The sequence below is a fragment of the Bubalus bubalis genome, chromosome 5 (genome assembly GCF_019923935.1).
Source record: "Bubalus bubalis isolate 160015118507 breed Murrah chromosome 5, NDDB_SH_1, whole genome shotgun sequence".
NCBI classification, from domain to species: Eukaryota; Metazoa; Chordata; class Mammalia; order Artiodactyla; family Bovidae; genus Bubalus; species Bubalus bubalis.
In genome coordinates, this window is record NC_059161.1 from 13,973,091 (window position 1) to 13,991,521 (window position 18,431).

An 18,431-nucleotide genomic window follows, 5' to 3' on the forward strand; every position below is an offset into this window, starting at 1 on the left:
ACACTGTTGTAGAAGAAGAATTAGTAAGGTAATAATATTTTGTGATAACAATAAGATGTCTGCATACTGTGTACTCCAAGTAGAAGATTGAACTCTATTCGACTTACTGGCTTGCTTTCTTCTAAAGGCTCCAGGCATGTATCATGCCAAAATCAAAACACCTTCCTCTGAACATATTGTGGGTCTAAATTTTGCCTATTACTTTAATCATTCAGAGACATTAATTCATTTTTTTCAAATCATGATAAAATTTGAATATATAACTGATCAAAAGTGCCTTGGAGACTCCCTAACCATGAAAATTATAATACAATGAATAATAAATTCACCAATACCAAGAAAATAGCATAGTAGAGCCCTGAACTAAAGTTATCCTTTAAAAGAGAAAAGTTCTCTACAATATTCTCAAGTCTCCTCTAGGCTACAAGTGAGCTATTACAAAAAACACAAAAACGATATAGAAAAAAAAATTTAAGTGGGTGTTAGCATATTTTAGCCAAGCAAATACATCCAAATAATAAAATTAAGGGTGCTCTACTAATGTTTTAGCCAGACAAGTAATACAGACACAAAATAGTTCCTGGCCAGCAGTAAAGACAGCAGGACATTAGATATATTTGTTAAAATGTTGGTGTAATGAGCAGGGCCAGAAGCCAAATATGTGTTTGGCCAAAACAGTCATTAAGCTGCTATTTACAGATGATGACCAGGAACCAGACACCAGGCTATATTTTTCATGTCTAGTCTTGCATTGATTCCTCAGAACAACTTCCCTGATTGTGGTATTATCTTCATCCTTTCCATTTTACAGATGAGAAAACTAAGCTTTTAAAAAGTTAGCAACTAAGCCCACTGTCCTCCAGATAATACTTGGAGTGTAGGAGCCCCAGTTCAAAGCTTTTCACTACAATATTCTACTTCTGAGTGCTTCACCTTGGTTGATTTTGGCTAGAAAATAATTACGTGCAGAATACTTGGGCCATTAGACCCCAAAGAATCATTTGTTTGTGGAAACATCTGTCTCACTTGGCAAGTATTTGAGGTTTAAATATAATTTCATAGTTTGGTCTAGAGAATTAGAACTTCAAGAATTATGAAACTTTGATCATCAAAAGGACCACCTACTGAGAGCCTCTGCTGTCTATAATAGAACTTCCCTTGGAAAACCCAGGGGATCATAAGAATGTTCCCCTTCTCATGATCATGACTTCATTTCTAGTCCAGGAGACCACGCACCCTTACTCCACCTTTTGGAAACACTTTTTTCCATGTTTGAGAAAAATGGAAGCATCTACATTCCTTTTTTATAGAAAAGCAAAATAATAAGCATGTTGAAAGCTGAGTTTCTTAGGATTGAATACTTTTGGATGACAGTTGTGGATAGAAAAGACTCACTTGCTGAGTGTGTTACTCCTGGGATTAAAACAAATCCTAACTTAAAAAACAGGTATAGGATTGGTTAAACAATAAAAGAAATAATTAAATGACAGTTGCTTACCTATAGATTTTTCCATGTCCCTCTTAATATACAGCACCAGACTTAGATATAATACTTTGGAAGCACTCAGAAAGCAAGAGTATAAGAAGGGTACTACAAACTTCTATTACTGACTTCTTAGCTTTATTACAAAATTGAATTATCAAATTAATAATTAGAGAGAATCATTAATATCTCAAGTAATTCAATGTGTGGTATCTTTAAGCCACTCTCTCCCTATTCTTATGCAATTTTTTTGCCTCAGATTAATTTGTCATTTTTAACCTCTGAGGTCTTTGTGAAATCCACCAACTAATCCCTTAGAAATTCCTACATCTCTTTTAACATCTCCAATTCTCCCTGAAATTATGAATACAAATATGAAAGAGGACAGGATCAAGTCTGGCACCACGTCCCTCCAATGTGACACAGCCATCAGGAAGGCCAAGACGATACATCACTTTCTGTTCATATTCCTGTCACATGTCATGTTAACTACTTCCTCCAGGTTGATCATGATCAATATTAGATTAGAAGTTCACTTCATCATTTATTCTTCCTTCAGGTTGATGAAATGTTATCCAGACAAGTCAAGATCCTATTAGGGGAAACATTTTCAGCTAGTAATATATCTTACTTCTATTCTATGGTAATTCATATCAAGAAGACTTTTCTATTTTCTGACTAGTCTGGTAGTTTTTTAAAAAATCCTTACAATCACCAACCTTGTGTTTCTCTTTTTTCACATTAACCCAGATATCCTCCAGCCTCCTTCTCCTTGTCTCTGATGATTTTCTACTTGTGTACTCTAATTGAATCTCTTGCTAACATATATTTTGTTACCATAGTTAGATAGTATGTTGATAGACTTGTGTTTTCTCAGATATTGGATCTGCTTTTTTCTTTTCTGTTGTTGCCCTGTGTTTGATGGGATACTTGAGTTCTTTCACGGACTCTAGTCTTCAGTCAGTCTTGACTACACTGGCAAGTCTCTAGACCAGTCTTTACAGTCTGGGCCAATGTTTCTCCATGTAAAGGCTCAGATTACTTGCATGAGAGATGCTGTTTCATGAGATGTGGGAAGGCGTCCAGAAAGATGTATGTCTAAAAAGCAATACATATGATTTTTATGAAGACAAGTCTGGGAGCCCCAAATACTGAGGTCTGGTTCTTCCCAGTTCTGGGGACATGTTCTCTTCCTCACTACAGAGTTTTCATTTAAGTAATTTAAAGCAGCCTAGAGAACAAATAACTTCTCTTTTCTGCACAGCTTCTAAAAGAGTAGAAGTGGGAGATAATATTATATCTACAACCTTTAAACCTCAAAAGCACTCTTCAAGTCAGATATTCAGATTAATTAAGTAGCTTGCTCAAAGTTATACAAATCATGGTTAACAAAGAATTTAAACCAAAGTTGGCATCAGTCCAGTGCCTGAGATGATGGCAACATATCATGCTATCCTACTCAACTGCTTCCTCTTAGCCAGCAACGGGAGACCAGATTAGGACTGAAGCTATTGGAAAGGAGAAGATAAATAATCTGTACAAAAAGGAGACAAGGAGACTCAGGGCAGGAAAATGGGGGAGAGCAAGCCCACCCCCAGCACACTCTTAGATGGAAGTTGAGGTCTGAGTAAATGCTGGAGACAGCTGCCAAAGAATACTGGAAACATACAGAGGCCTCACAAGGAATGAGGTAAATTCAAGGCAACTTAAGGAAGAGCACGGTCAATCTGTCCCCTAACCCTCAAGTATGGTGAGACAATTCCAATATGGTTACAGTCAGATATTGATCATTAAGTTAATTATTCAATGAAAAACTAAAGGTCCTCTAAGAAATATAGTTTGTGTATATGATAAGTCAGATATTCATATCTGAAAAACGGGGGAAAGAATAAAGTGGGTTTATTGGAAACATTTAGAGAATTGATCATTTTAATTTTTTAACTGGGTGATTTAATTAAAACATGTAAAGAAACAGATTAGAAGAATTCAATGTTCACACAAAATTTTTTCATTCACTTATTATTTACTCTTTCATTTGTCAAACATTTATTGACTTCCTACTATATACCTGGAGTTAAGCTAAATGCTGGGGTGTTATTTCAGGTTAAGATCACTCAGTAAATATGGGGTGAATATATGAATGAATGGATGGAATGAATGAATAAAAGGCTTAACAAGCAATCACATGAATTAGAGAAAATGAATAAAGTGTACAAGGAGATCTTCGCTAGCTCTCTGTAAATATCCTTGGCTGAATTAGGAAAGTCCAGACATTCAATTCTTGGTCCTTTCTGATGAACCTCTACAGATCTGAAGTCTCACAATGACAGTCCAGGAGTCTTTCAAGTTTACTGCGAAGCTGCAGTATTCATGAGGCATTCCATGGCCACTCAGACTTTTTATTAAAGTACATGAGGGAAGATCCTCAGCCAAAGATAACTTCTACTCACATCTAGCTTCAAAAAATTCATCTTTTAGGCAGGCAAGAAAATCATAGACAATGCGAAGGAAAAAACCTGCAACTTCTGGTTTTTCAACAAAAGTTATCTGTACAAAGCTATCAGCTGACAGAATTCAAACAATTAAAACATAAGGTGGTGTGTGTGTTTATGAGCTCTAGCGTGTCTATTTGACAATATGAAAACTGAAGACCTTCAATGAGTAATGACCATAATGTAAACTATATACTTTTCTCATACGGACTAAAATAAACACTCATTTCTTTTACACTACAATTCAATAAAAATGAGCCCAATATGTTTTTTTTTAAAAGACCATAGAAATGCTCTTTTGTTAAGACATGAAGGTGCCATTACCATGTACATGCAGTTGAATGTGCTGCTGTGTTTCTCCAGCTGCATTGGTAGCCACGCACGTGTATCTGCCAGCATCTTCCATCAGGGCTTTGGCAATTTGTAGAAGTCGACCAGAAGACTGTATCTAATTGGGATCAGAAAGTATAGCAGCATTCTGTACTTTACATGTGGACTTGAAAATACTTGCTGAAGAGACAAACTCATTTAAGTTTATAATATCTAATTATATTTTCATGCTGGTATCTTAATTACCTTTTGACAAATTAGAGCCAGATCACTTCATCATGCACAAGAAAACAGGCTATTTTGAAGGAAAAGCTTTTCTTATGCACTGGAAAACACGAAGTTACCTAAAGCCAGCCTGCTGGTATAGTCATAAAAGTCCACTGAATAAAAAGGCTTTAGCAATGCAACTATGAGGTATGTGATGAAAATGTAGCTATTTGAAAAAAAAACATGGTTGTATTTATATAACACTTCATAAATAGTTTTAAAACAACAATCTTTTTTGATTAAATGGTCACAGGGGCCAGAAAAACAATAAAAATTATAAAATATGAGTAATGGAAATGCAGATAAATTTCCTCCTGTCTGGGTTTCCTTATTTCCTTCCTAAGCACATGACAACTGGCCTCCACCATTTTAGAAGTAGTGATTCTGTGGTTATACTTTGAAACTGATTATTCAGGGGTTAGCAGTAACTTCCTTTTTAAAGATTTCTTTTGACATGGACCATTTTTAAAGTCTTTATTGAATTTGTTACAAGATTGCTTCTGCTTTATGTTTTGGTGTTTTCAGCTGTGAGGCATGCAGGGATCATAGCTCCCTAACTAGAGACTGAACCCCCCGCATTGGAAAGCAAAGTCTCCAGCATTGGACCACCAGGGAAGTCCCATCAGTAACTTCTCTTCACAGCACCCAGCAGTCTAGGCAGTGAGCTCAAACTACAGCATTTGGCATTGTGGGCTTCCTACTCCTTCAATCACTCTGCTCTCTGGTAGCTGAAGAGACAGTACTCCCTCAGTTCTCACTCTCTGACTTTCTTAGTAGATTACAGAACCTGTTTCCTCCTCCTGTCCCATAGACAGGGAACTTGGCTTTCTGATAGTTTTCATCCAAACCCATGTCTTCAATGAAGAATCCTGTGCAGGCTCCTCCATTTACAGCACTGGACTCAACTTCTCTCCTGAGCTTCCAACTGTCTGCTGGACAAGTTAGCATATGAAATGTAACACATCCAAAGCAAAGCTTACAACTGTTCTCCCCATATTTCTGAACCTAATTCTCATGTCATGTCTTATTGAATGGCACAGGTCATCTGGGTTTCAGAGGCCACTGTGACTCTCCCAGTAATTAGGCAATGCTATGTTTCTCAGATCCCTTGTCTCCCTTCTCACAGCCACTGTGGGATTATAACAGCTCCTTAATTTATATTCCAGTGTCTCCAGCCTCCCAAACTGTTAATCTGCCTTGCATATTGTTGCCAGAATAATTTGTGTAAAATGCAAATTTGATCCTTTTACCAGTCCCCCTTCAAAGCTCATGCATGGCTCATCACTTTGTCCAAAATGAAACTGGAGCTCAGCAAAGCCTTCCAGGCTCACCACATTCTGACCCCAGATGATCTCTCCATACACTGCCTTGTACACTCCCACTTAACTTCTTCTCCAGCAATACTGTACTAAACATTGCAACCAGCACATTCACATACTTATATTCACTTCTGGACTTTCACACGTGGCCTTTAAAAAGTGCCATAATTTCTTAAGACTCTGTGTTACATCAGTTTTCTCTCCTGTTTCTTCTCACTCTTTATGCTGCCCTTGAATTAAGTCATCCCTGTCCATGAGTTTCAAATATCATAATGCATCAATATCTCCAGCGATCCTTTGAGCTCCAAGACCATATATTCCATGGTTTCCCTGGTATCCCCATTTATTTCAAAATCATCTTAACTCTGAAAAGTCTAAAACTCATAGTTTTTTCCCCTCAATCTTACCTGCCTCCAAAATCTCCTTTCTCGCTGGATGGCATCACTGTCTATGCACTTGTGTATACTAGATTCCTACTAGTTTTTCTTGATGTTCCCCACTCCCTCACCTTTTATCAACAATCTATAATCAAGCCCTAATGATTTAACCAGTAAATAACTATCAAATATATCCATGTATCTTCACTTCTGTGGCCAGTATGAGTACAAATTTCTACCTTTTCTCTCCTAGACAAAAATAAATAAGTTCAACTGATTTCCACATATCTACTCTTGACTCCTTAAATTCTTTCTCCAAAAAGGCCTAGCTAACTCCTGAAAATGTAAGCCTGCTCATGTCATTTTTCTCTCTGTTCAGTTCAGTTCAGTCGCTCAGTCGTGTCCGACTCTTTGCCACCCCGTGAATTGCAGCATGCCAGGCCTCCCTGTCCATCACCAACTCCCAGAATTCACTCAAACTCACGTCCATCAAAACGGTGATTCCATCCAGCCATCTCATCCTCTGTCGTCCCCTTCTCCTCCTGCCCCCAATCCCTCCCAGCATCAGAGTCTTTTCCAGTGAGTCAACTCTTTGCATGAGGTGGCCAAAGTACTGGAGTTTCAACTTTAGCATCATTCCTTCCAAAGAAAACCCAGGGCTGATCTCCTTCAGAATGGACTGGTTGGATCTCCTTGCAGTCCAAGGGACTCTCAAGAGTCTTCTCCAACACCACAGTTCAAAAGCATCAATTCTTCGGTGCTCAGCTTTCTTCACAGTCCAACTCTCACATCCATACATGACTACTGGAAAAACCATAGCCTTGACTAGATGGACCTTTGTTGGCAAAGTAATGTCTCTGCTCTTCAATATGCTATCTAGGTTGGTCATAACTTTCCTTCCAAGGAGTAAGCGTCTTTTAATTTCATGGCTGCAATCACCATCTGCAGTGATTTGGGAGCCCCAAAAAATAAAGTCTGACACTATTTCCCCATCTATTTCCCATGAAGTGATGGGACCAGATGCCATGATCTTAGTTTTCTGAATGTTGAACTTGAAGCCAACTTTTTCACTCTACTCTTTCACCTTCATCAAGAGGCTTTTTAGTTCCTCTTCACTTTCTGCCATAAGGGTGGTGTCATCTGCATATCTGAGGTTATTGATATTTCTTCCGGCAATCTTGATTCCAGCTTCTGCTTCTTCCAGCCCAGTGTTTCTCATGATGTACTCTGCATATAAGTTAAATAAGCAGGGTGACAACATACAGCCTTGACGCACTCCTTTTCCTATTTGGAACCAGTCTGTTGTTCCATGTCCAGTTCTAACTGTTGCTTCCTGACCTGCATATAGGTTTCTCAAGAGGCAGGTCAGGTGGTCTAGTATTCCCATCTCTTTCAGAATTTTCCACAGTTGATTGTGATCCACACAGTCAAAGGCTTTGGCATAGTCAATACAGCAGAAATAGATGTTTTTCTGGAACTCTCTTGCTTTTTCGATGCTCCAGCAGATGTTGGCAATTTGATCTCTGGTTCCTCTGCCTTTTCTAAAACCAGCTTGAACATCAGGAAGTTCACGGTTCACATATTGCTGAAGCCTGGCTTGGAGAATTTTGAGCATTACTTTACTAGCGTGTGAGATGAGTGCAATTGTGCGGTAGTTTGAGCATTCTTTGGCATTGCCTTTCTTTGGGATTGGAATGAAAACTGACCTTTTCCAGTCCTGTGGCCACTGCTGAGTTTTCCAAATTTGCTGGCATATTAAGTGCAGCACTTTCACAGTATCATCTATCAGGATTTGAAATAGCTCAACTGGAATTCCATCACCTCCATAGCTTTGTTAGTGGTGATGCTTTCTAAGGCCCACTTGACTTCACATTCCAGGATGTCTGGCTTTAGGTGAGTGATCACACCATCGTGATTATCTGGGCTGTGAAGATCTTTTTTGTACACTTCTTCTGTGTATTCTTGCCACCTCTTCTTAATATCTTCTGCTTCTGTTAGGTCCATACCATCTGTCCTTTATTGAGCCCATCTTTGCATGAAATGTTCCCTTGGTATCTCTAATTTTCTTGAAGAGATCTCTAGTTTTTCCCATTCTGTTGTTTTCCTCTATTTCTTTGCATTGATCGCTGAGGAAGGCTTTCTTATCTCTTCTTGCTATTCTTTGGAACTCTGCATTCAGATGTTTATATCTTTCCTTTTCTCCTTTGCCTTTCACTTCTCTTCTTTTCACAGCTATTTGTAAGGCCTCTCCAGACAGCCATTTTGCTTTTTTGCATTTCTTTTCCATGGGGATGGTCTTGATCCCTGTCTCCTGTACAATGTCACGAACCTCAGTCCATAGTTCATCAGGCACTCTACCTATCAGATCTAGTCCCTTAGATCTATTTCCACTTCCACTGTATAATCATAAGGGATTTGATTTAGGTCATACCTGAATGGTCTAGTGGTTTTCCCTACTTTCTTCAATTTCAGCCTGAATTTGGCAATAAGGAGTTCATGATCTGAGCCACAGTCAGCTCCCAGTCTGGTTTTTGCTGACTGTATAGAGCTTTTCCATCTTTGGCTGCAAAGAATATAATCAATCTGATTTCGGTGTTGCACATCTGGTGATGTCCATGTGCAGAGTCTTCTCTTGTGTTGTTGGAAGAGGGTGTTTGCTATGACCAGTGCATTCTCTTGGCAAAATTCTATTAGCCTTTGCCCTACTTCATTCCGTATTCCAAGGCCAAATTTGCCTGTTACTCCAGGTGTTTCTTGACTTCCTACTTTTGCATTCCAGTCCCCTATAATGAAAAGGACATCTTTTTTGGGTGTTAGTTCTAAAAGGTCTTGTAAGTCTTCATAGAACCGTTCAATTTCAGCTTCTTCAGCATTTCTGGTTGGGCATAGACTTGGATTACTGTGATATTGAATGGTTTGCCTTGGAAACGAACAGAGATCATTCTGTTGTTTTTGAGATTGCATCCAAGTACTGCATTTCAGACTCTTTTGTTGCCCATGATGGCTACTCCATTTCTTCTAAGGGATTCCTGCCCACAGTAGTAGATATAATGGTCATCTGAGTTAAATTCACCCATTCCAGTTTGCTGATTCCTAGAATGTCAACGTTCACTCTTGTCATCTCCTGTTTGACCACTTCCAATTTGCCTTGATTCATGGACCTAACATTCCAGGTTCCTATGCAATACTGCCCTTTCCCTGGTGAGAGCTACCAATATTTCCCTGGTAGCTCAGACAGTAAAGCATCTGCCTACAATGTGGGAGACTCGGGTTTAATCCCTGGGTCAGGAAGATCTCCTGGAGAAAGGAATGGCAACCCACTCTAGTATTCTTGCCTCCCCACCCCGCTTCACCCAAAAGAAACATTTTTCTCTTAAAACTGTTCAAAAATCTCCCATTGCTTTAAAGTGAAAATAAAAACATTAATATTACTCGAATACTTTCCACTCATCCTCTGATCTTCTCTAACATCATTTCTCCCTTGCTCTTACTTCCCTAAGCCAATGGCTTGCTTTCAGGTTCTCAAAAGGTATTATACTGCCCTTTGTTTGCCCACGAACATCTTCTCTGAAAGATTCTACTCAGCTCTCTTCTATTAATGTTTCCATTTAACTCCATATGTTCTTCAGATCTCTGCTTACAGATTTTCTTCATAAATCACCCTCATGCTTTTGGAAGAGGTCTTTGAGAGGATGTGACCGCCTGCATGACCTGTGAGCTGGACTCAAGCATTTGGAGGCTCCTGAACTTCTCATGTTTGGAATGTGCATTCCATCTGCCTCCGCAGTGCTAGACACTGCCCAAGGATATAGCCTTGAGATATTAGTGTGCTGTTGAGACCATCTGAACGGATATGCGACTAAACCTAGTTAGGGCCTCTATATAAAGTTTTAAGATTTGGTAGGCAGGTGAGGAGATGTCCTCATCTTACAGACATTCAAGACAAGCCTGGAAAGTAAGTTCCCTTGCTTATTAAATCTGCCGCTACCAATCTGGAGTGCTGTGACTCTTTCTGAGGTCTCTCTTTCCCCTCTGAATAGGGGGGTGGTTTCAGATTACACCCGGGAAGCTCCAGGGGTTGCAAAGCACACAGGCTCAAAGGCAGCATTTCTTATTATCTGTTCTTAAACCTCTCTAAACTCTCTCTTAAAATTACTCATCCCTATCTCCAATTATACTTTTGTATGTTTATATGATAAATATCTGTCTCACAGGTAAGCAGTTGTTTACCTGTACTATGATAGAAGGATATGTATTAAATCTTTTGTTAGCACAAAATGTGTGAGATTAATTCCACTAGATTTGGAATAGGAATAATAAATGAACAGATCACTTCTGCCAGGAAAAGAACTTTGCATATACCTCATTACTGAAACTTCTCTCAAGCAAAGCGCAAGCCCATTTAGTCAATTAATCTGATCTTAGAAGCAAAATCTATTATTTTAAATGCATCATTTAAATCACTCAAGTTTACAATCTACTCATCTCTTAATTCAACAAATATGTACTGACTATAGTTATATACCAGGGACTATACTCAGTATGCCTGGAGAAGGAAATGGCACCCCATTCCAGTACTCTTGCCTGGAAAATCCCATGGACAGAGAAGCCTGGTAGACTACAGTCCATGGGATTGCAAAGAGTCGGACACGACTGAGCGACTTCACTTCACTTATACTCAGTATGAAAGATACAGAAATGAACTTACTCATAGAGACTGGTCTCTGCCATCTTGAAGATTATAAACTAAACTATATTTTCCAAGACAAATTTCACCTAGGCTTATGTAGTTATAATTCCACCTTAATCCTAGTCAAAGGTGAACATATCTCTGATACTCTGACTTAGTACTGATGAACTGTTCATCTATGGGACACTGGTTTTTTTAATCAAGTAAAACAGGCATACGTTGAGATAATACAAATAACAACCACTATGTTAAAATCAACATCATTGTTAAAGTTATTAGTCTTCAATTCCATTTTTCAAGTCAAAATATTAAGCTAAATTTTAAACAAGCCTAAGGACAACACATAATATTTTAGTGCATTTCCCGCAAAATCTGTCCAACAGGAAAACCTATAACTAAGAAAAGAGAATATGACAGCTCCTTATATAGCTTTCTCATCTTCAACGTAATAATATTCATACTTACTTTGAGGTTCCCTTGGGCAGTGTTGACAGGCTGTCCATCTTTCAACCATGTAATAGATGGATTCGGAATGCCATTAGCTATGCACTGCAAGGTGATGGGCTTGTACTTCAGTACAGCTCTCTCAGAAAGACCTGAGGATTTGATTGTTGGAGGAACTAGATTTAAGGAAAAGAGAAGAGAAGGAAGGAAGGAAAGAAGGAAGAAAAAAGAAAGTTGAGGAGGGGACAGAGGGAGAGAGGGAACAAAAACCATAATCAGTAGGCTCAACACTTAAAGATCCAGAACTTGAAAGTTTAAAATTTAGAAAGGAAAAGATGACAAAGTAATAAACAACAAAATAAATTCACCCATGCACTTCATTTATCATTTTTAGCAATTTTAGAGTTACTTATTTCTGAAGTAGGATCTCTAATTCTCCAAAGAATAAGTAAAGCGTGTTTACAGCAACTGCAATCCATATGTATGTTTGGCTTACAACCTTTTGGTCTGTTTTCCTAATGTATTATGACCTTCCATTTCTCCAGAACTGCCTCATTAAATCAGGGTGCGTTTCCAGTACCCATAATTATACCACATGAATCTGTCCCCAGCAGGGCTGATTAAATCCAGGATGGTAATCTGAGTTAAGCTGGGCTTGCCAGATTTCCTCCCTCAAGAACTGGAACTGACAGTGAGAAACGGGACTGGCTATATTCTATCATGGGATTGAAAAGGTGGGAAAAAACCCAGTCTGCCTGGGAAGAATGAAACTGATGTTCATAGAAACCTCTGCTTGTAGCTTCCAAAGGCTCTCCAGTTTCTTATTCCAGTCCTTCCCTTCCCAAGGACGACTAGCAAATGAGATACATAATACCCTGGCAGAGGTTTGCTGCTGTCATTAGAGTTATGATTCTAACCCTATTATGCCAGTTCCAAGAATGCAATTATGTGCCCTGGATCCCGCATTATACCTTCAGCCTCCATTTCTGAAAATGACTTTATTCACACTCCCTTCTGTTTTGGCTGAAAGCTTGAATGCTTATAACCCCCGTTTATTTGACATTTGCTACCTATCTCTTCTATCTTCTTTGATCTCATTGCTCAGACCCTTGCATGTTGTGTAGAATATACCTCCTACCATTTAAATTCCATCTCAATTCATTCACATGGTTATCACATGGTTAAATCGTCCGTGTTAGTAAAGTGCCTTAAAATTTTCCATTATGTAACTCAAATTTTCATCCAAATTCACATTCAAATTTGTACTACTTTCCACAATTCAAGATTTATCCAGATTAATGAGTCACAATCTGAATTAGATACTGAAACGATGCATAAATGAATTTTCAGTGAAATGTTCCTGTCCCTTCTTCAGCATACCATGAACAGTTACTTCAAATTCCTTCTTGTGGTCTCCAGCAGTGTTTGTTGCTACACACCGATAAAGGCCTGTGTCTGACACTTGAGCCTGGGCAATAACCAGTTTGCGTCCATTTAGTAAGATCCTAAATCCATCTCTTTCATCAATGAGCTGGCTGTCCTTCAGCCACCTATAGAAATAGAGCAAAAAGAAGTCTGGAGATATACTTTAAATAACTGCATTCCTAAGTCATCAATCAACCACTCTATCTATCTTGGAGAAACTACATTTACCAATATATATTGGACTCATATATTTATATACGTGTACACATATATTTGGGCTTCCCAGGTGGTGCTAGTGGTAAAGAATCCGCCTGCCTAATGTAGTAGATAAAAGAGACATGGATTCAATCCCTGAGTTGCAAAGACTCCCTGGAGAAAGGCATGGCGACCCACTCCAGTATTCATGCCTAGAGAACCCCATGGACAGAGGAGCCTGGCGGGCTACGGTACTTAGGGTCGCAAAGAGTCAGATACAACTGAAGCGACTTAGCACAACACAGAACAACATGATATATATATTCTCAATGATGTACTTGCATAATTTCCCATTTGCTCATTCTATGAAATAAATTGAAAATCAGGAAAAGAAAAAGTTTAAAAAGAAGTTGGCATATTGCAGGAAACCAAAGAACTATGTGTACAGGTCTTCATTTTTCTATTAATGCCGGGCTACAGAAAGAGGCAAATGCTCCTACCTGTCTCTCACTTCCAATGTTTAGGTAACATTAACCAGCAAAACACACACAATCCTAAAACATCTGTAAAACAAAACTCTAAAATCATATGGTATCTTATAAGTTTTAGTTTATCATGAGTTATCACTTTCCATTTAGTCTATAGTCCTGTGTGTATGCTTAGTCGCTCAGTCACGTCCGACTCTTTGAGACCCCATGGGCTGCAGCCCACCAGGCTCCTCTGTCCATGGGATTCTCCAGGTAAGAATACTGGAGTGGGTTGCCATTTCCTCCTCCAGGGGATCTTCCCAACCCAGGGACCGAACCCAGGTCTCCCTCATTGCAAGCAGATTCTTTACTGTCTGAGGCACTAGAGAAGCCCATAATCACGTGTGGAGCTATTTTGTTCCAACAACTAGTTGAGCATCTGTTCGTTTGCATATCCCATATCACCTTGGAAATGAAAGGTAAGTATTCAAGAAATACTTTGTGAATGAAGGAATGAGAAAAAAATAATTGGTAGTCATATATTCATGTTAAGTTCCTCTATTTCCCTAATATTTCTGGTACACTGTTCTAAATTTAGTTGTTCATTAAACATCTCAGTGCTTCAAGAAGATCTGACAGATAGTGCTTAATATTCTGTTTCTATGAACTGAAAATGTAATTTTTAAGAGCGTATAATGAATTCCTCTAATGGAGCAGATTTATGGGCCCTGTGAGTATCAGATAAAAGTTGCCTTGCATTGAGTTAGCCAAAAAGCTGATTCAGCTTTCTTCTGCCAAATGAAATTTTTGGCCAACTCAATTAGAGAATACATCTTTTAATAAAAGAGGTATATAATCAGTATACCTTTATACAATCACTTTTTAGTGACATAGAACCTCTTTCAAAATAGCTCTAAAACTCTCAAATAAAAAAGTGGGAGGTATTTAGAAGACATACCAAAGCCCTTACATGATAGTTGGTGGAGGAGAACCTGTCACTTGACAATCTAGTTCCAGCAAGTTATTGACCATTACAATGAAGTAAGACGTTTCATCTCCTCCTTCTATAGCTGGTGGCACTAGAAAAAAAGAGGGATGAAACATACAAAGAAATGTATACAATGAAAATATAGTATCCCATTAAGCAATAATACTAAGTTGTTCTTCAGAAGGCTGTTAAGTATCACAGTCATTTGGTACATGAAGGATACTTGAAATGGACTCTGAGATACATTTTATAATATGCATTTGCCAGGGTCAATAAATATACTTTTGACACACTGTGAATTTTTCTCAGCTAATCTAGCACTATGGCACTGCAGATGCTATGAGAACATAGCTGATTCATATCTTATGTTGTTTATTGTCATAAGAATAAGATAAGGGAATGTCAAAAATTGGGCCTGCATTGAAAGTTTCAATTCATAAAGAAAGAGAGACTCAAAGCTACAAGATGACGTCCCAAGGTCCACAGACTGTTTCTTGTTTAGCACAGTGTTCATGACATGTTGTCACTCAACGCACAGATCCTGTCACAGATGTAAAAATGTTACTCACGGTCACAGTGAGAGACCCTGCTGTCACTCACTGCAATCAGATATTGTCACAGATGTAAAAATGCATCTATATATTTAAAAGTGTACCTATCAGAATAAGTGGAAGATGTAGGTGGGTTTTTAGATCTTGGGACTCTGGTGGTCAATCCACCATTCAGTAATATGTAGTCCAGAGCTGAACAGATAACTAAACCTTCTCTAAGACTGTCTGATTATTTCACGAACACAAAAGCATTTCATAAACAAGGCAGATTGTGCTATGAATATGAGAATACAGGGGGTGGCCTTCTCATTTACCTAAGACATCAACTTCGTATTTGATTTCCTTTTCTCCTGCCACACTCGTAGCCACACATATATACTGGCCCCTATCGACTTCTAGGGCACTTGTGATTTCTAGTTTCTTCCCACCAGCTTCTATGCGGATGTTGTCACTGGCTTTCACAGGTACACCGTCTTTCAACCAGGTTAGAACTGGAGGAGGGTTGCCGGCAGCTTTACACTCCAGGGTCAGTGAATGAGCAACTTTCACTTGCTTATTCAGAGGCTCAGCCAGGTCACCTTCAATCACTGGAGGAACTAGAGGCAGAAAAAAGCAATATTTCAGGCAATTCTTTGGAATCCTAATGAAATAAAGAGGATTTTTCTTTTCACTCATACAGGTTGACTATAGGAACTATAGTCAAACTATAGTCATGTCCCTCCCCCACTAAGCTACTGAGGAAAGAATTTCTTGGTTCTGCTTATCTACTGTTCTAAATATTGTGGGTTACTCTATACCATGTCTGGTTTACAAAGGACAAACTAGAGAGAATGATTTTAGTCCTAAGAACTACTTTACCTTCTCCATAAAAATCAAATGGTCTAGATTCCTAGGAGCCAAAGGCAAATGATTGACTGAATGAATGATCACTTCTTACTAACCTTAGTTTCTTAAAACTTTTTGCCAAATCATGGGACAAATCCTTCCAATTTCAATCCATGAATATAGAAGACAACACAAACCAGCAGGGATTTATCAGTGAACAAACTGGATGTTGGTGTATTAGGAAGCATAGGCAGAAAGCACATAATAAAAACATATGTGTTTTCCTTACCATAGACGTCCACATGGAATGATTTTTCAGCAGTTCCAGCAACATTGGTTACTAGACACTTATATGCTGCTGAATCAGAGACCTGTGCTCGAGGAATATGAAGAAATTGTCCTTTTTCAACATAAAGTGCTTGTGAGCTGGATATGACTGGCTGGCCATCCTTATACCAAGTAATAGCAGGCATTGGAAGTCCTCGTGTTTCACATTCCAGTTTAATTATGCTGTTGATCAAAGCTGACACTTCTGTGGTGACATTCCCTCCTTTAATACTAGGTGGAACTACAAAGGATTTCAGAACACAAACAAGCCTTCTAAGTTTTAGCATCTGCATAAAAGTCTCAAATGAATGCTCCAGATGTTTAAATAATGCAGTAAAATAAACATGAATTAAAGACAATTAGGAAGTCTGTGATTTATCTACCAATAATTAGTTGCCTGGGGATTCCCTGGTGGCTCAGTGGTAAAGAACCTGCCTGCAAATGCAGGAGATGCAGGATCGATCCCTGAGTCTGGAAGATCCCCTGGAGTAGGAAATGGCAACTCACTCCAGTAGTCTTGCCTGGAGAATCCCATGGACAGAGCAGCCTGGCGGGCTACAGTCCAGGAGGTTGCAAAGAGTCAGATACAACTTAGCAACTAAATGATAATAACAACAATCAGTTGCCTGTCTTGTCAAAACAATCTTCATCACCCTCCTTTTGGGAGTCAGATTTCAGTAAAAGTCGAAACTCAGTTTTAATTTCAGGGGTTCATTTAAGTCCAATAGATCATGTTACTGTAACTAAGAAAGTCATGTTTAACAAACAAAACAGAACAAAAATAAATCCCACTTAAAGTAAATACAGTAAGTTTGAAATCAGGCCAAGAGAGCAAAAATGTCAGATGAGGTACAACTGCATGCCCTTTCCCCAGGAAATACAGAAGGTCTAAGTGCTTTTAGAACCCAGCTACTGGTAAGAACTGTAGAATCTAACTTTTGCTTACTTTTTTTTTTTTTTTTCTTTTCGAACCACAGAGAGTTCATTCACTGAACTATACTCATCTAATTGGTTGCATGTGTATCTTCCATAATTCAGCAACCACATGCCTGGCCTCTCACACCACATGAGGACTGTGCTGCTGAAAAACAATGCCACTGGCTGAAGCCCTGCTATACACTCTGAACACAATCATGTCAAGATTCTGCTATCATTCCAATAGTTTAAAAGAAATCAAATGGCATGTGCCTGAATTTGAGTGTCTTATTTTTTCTACATAAACTTTTATGTTAGAATATTTTTCTTATGCGACGAAAGTTATGAGTTTTGGAAGCACAATCACAGAGGTAGAGTGCCATTCTCATCAACTGTATCAAGGGTACACACTATCAATATGCCATCAGTGATATGGCATATCACTGATGATGTTGACCTTCATCACCTGGTTTAGGTAGATTTTGCTATGTTTCTCCACTGGAAAGTTAAGTCTCTTTGCCCTTTGGAAAAGAATCACTCTTCCCAGCCCACAGGTATTGGGTGGGAGCTATGTTCTACTTCCTTGAGAGGGAGAGACTACCTACATAATTTTTTTGGAATTCTCTGTATGGTAGATTTGTCTCTCATCCCCACTTTATCTATTTCTATCAATATAGACTCATGGAAACTTATTATACTTTGAGTAAAATCCAACACTACATTATTTTATTGTTCAAATTTTCCAGTTATGGCCACTGAGAACAATTCCAATTGACCCTACCTAAGCCCCTTTGACATACATCACATTATTTTAGTACTTTCTTGTTTTCTGCTCCTACTACAGGCTCCAGGCTCATCTATATATTTTCTGCCCCAGCCCTAGAAGTAACTATTTCTCCTAGAAGCTCTGGTTCTTTTTAGTGGAAAAGAATATTAGAAAACAATATCTGAATATACGTGAAATTCCTTAATGTTTTCTGATCATTGTTCATAGAACCAGTTCATAGTGACATTCATATACACATTTTTTTCTCACACATAAATGAAGGCAAGATCTACTATACAGTAACACCTTGTTTTATTGCACTTTGACTTACTATGCTTTGCAGACATTGTATTTTTCACAAACTGTAGGTCTGTGGCAACCCTGCATTGAGTAAGTCAAAATTTTTCCAAAAGTATTTGCTTACTTGCCATCTCCATCACATTTTGGTAGTTCTACCAGTGTTTCAAGCCTTTTCATTTTTATTATATTTGTTGTGGAGATCTTTGATCAGTGATTTTAATGTTACTACTATGACTTGCTAAAGATTCAGATGATAGTATTTTTTAGCAA

The 18,431-nt window shown here is 38.5% G+C and overlaps 1 protein-coding gene across 6 annotated transcripts in view; it reads right to left on the bottom strand.

Moving 5' to 3' along the window:
* HMCN1 (hemicentin 1) overlaps positions 1-18,431 on the bottom strand; it is a 546,437-nt gene that overhangs the window by 210,822 nt on the left and 317,184 nt on the right. For 5 of the 6 annotated variants that reach the window (XM_044942717.2, XM_044942719.2, XM_025285474.3 and 2 more), the window contains 6 exons: positions 16,143-16,421; positions 15,343-15,624; positions 14,460-14,568; positions 12,783-12,952; positions 11,424-11,578; positions 4,300-4,423 (listed from right to left, as the gene is read on the bottom strand). In XM_044942717.2, the coding sequence (XP_044798652.2) occupies positions 4,300-4,423; positions 11,424-11,578; positions 12,783-12,952; positions 14,460-14,568; positions 15,343-15,624; positions 16,143-16,421 (1,119 nt within the window). The remainder of the gene's footprint in view (positions 1-4,299; positions 4,424-11,423; positions 11,579-12,782; positions 12,953-14,459; positions 14,569-15,342; positions 15,625-16,142; positions 16,422-18,431) is intronic. The other variant, XM_044942718.2, reaches the window with a different exon arrangement.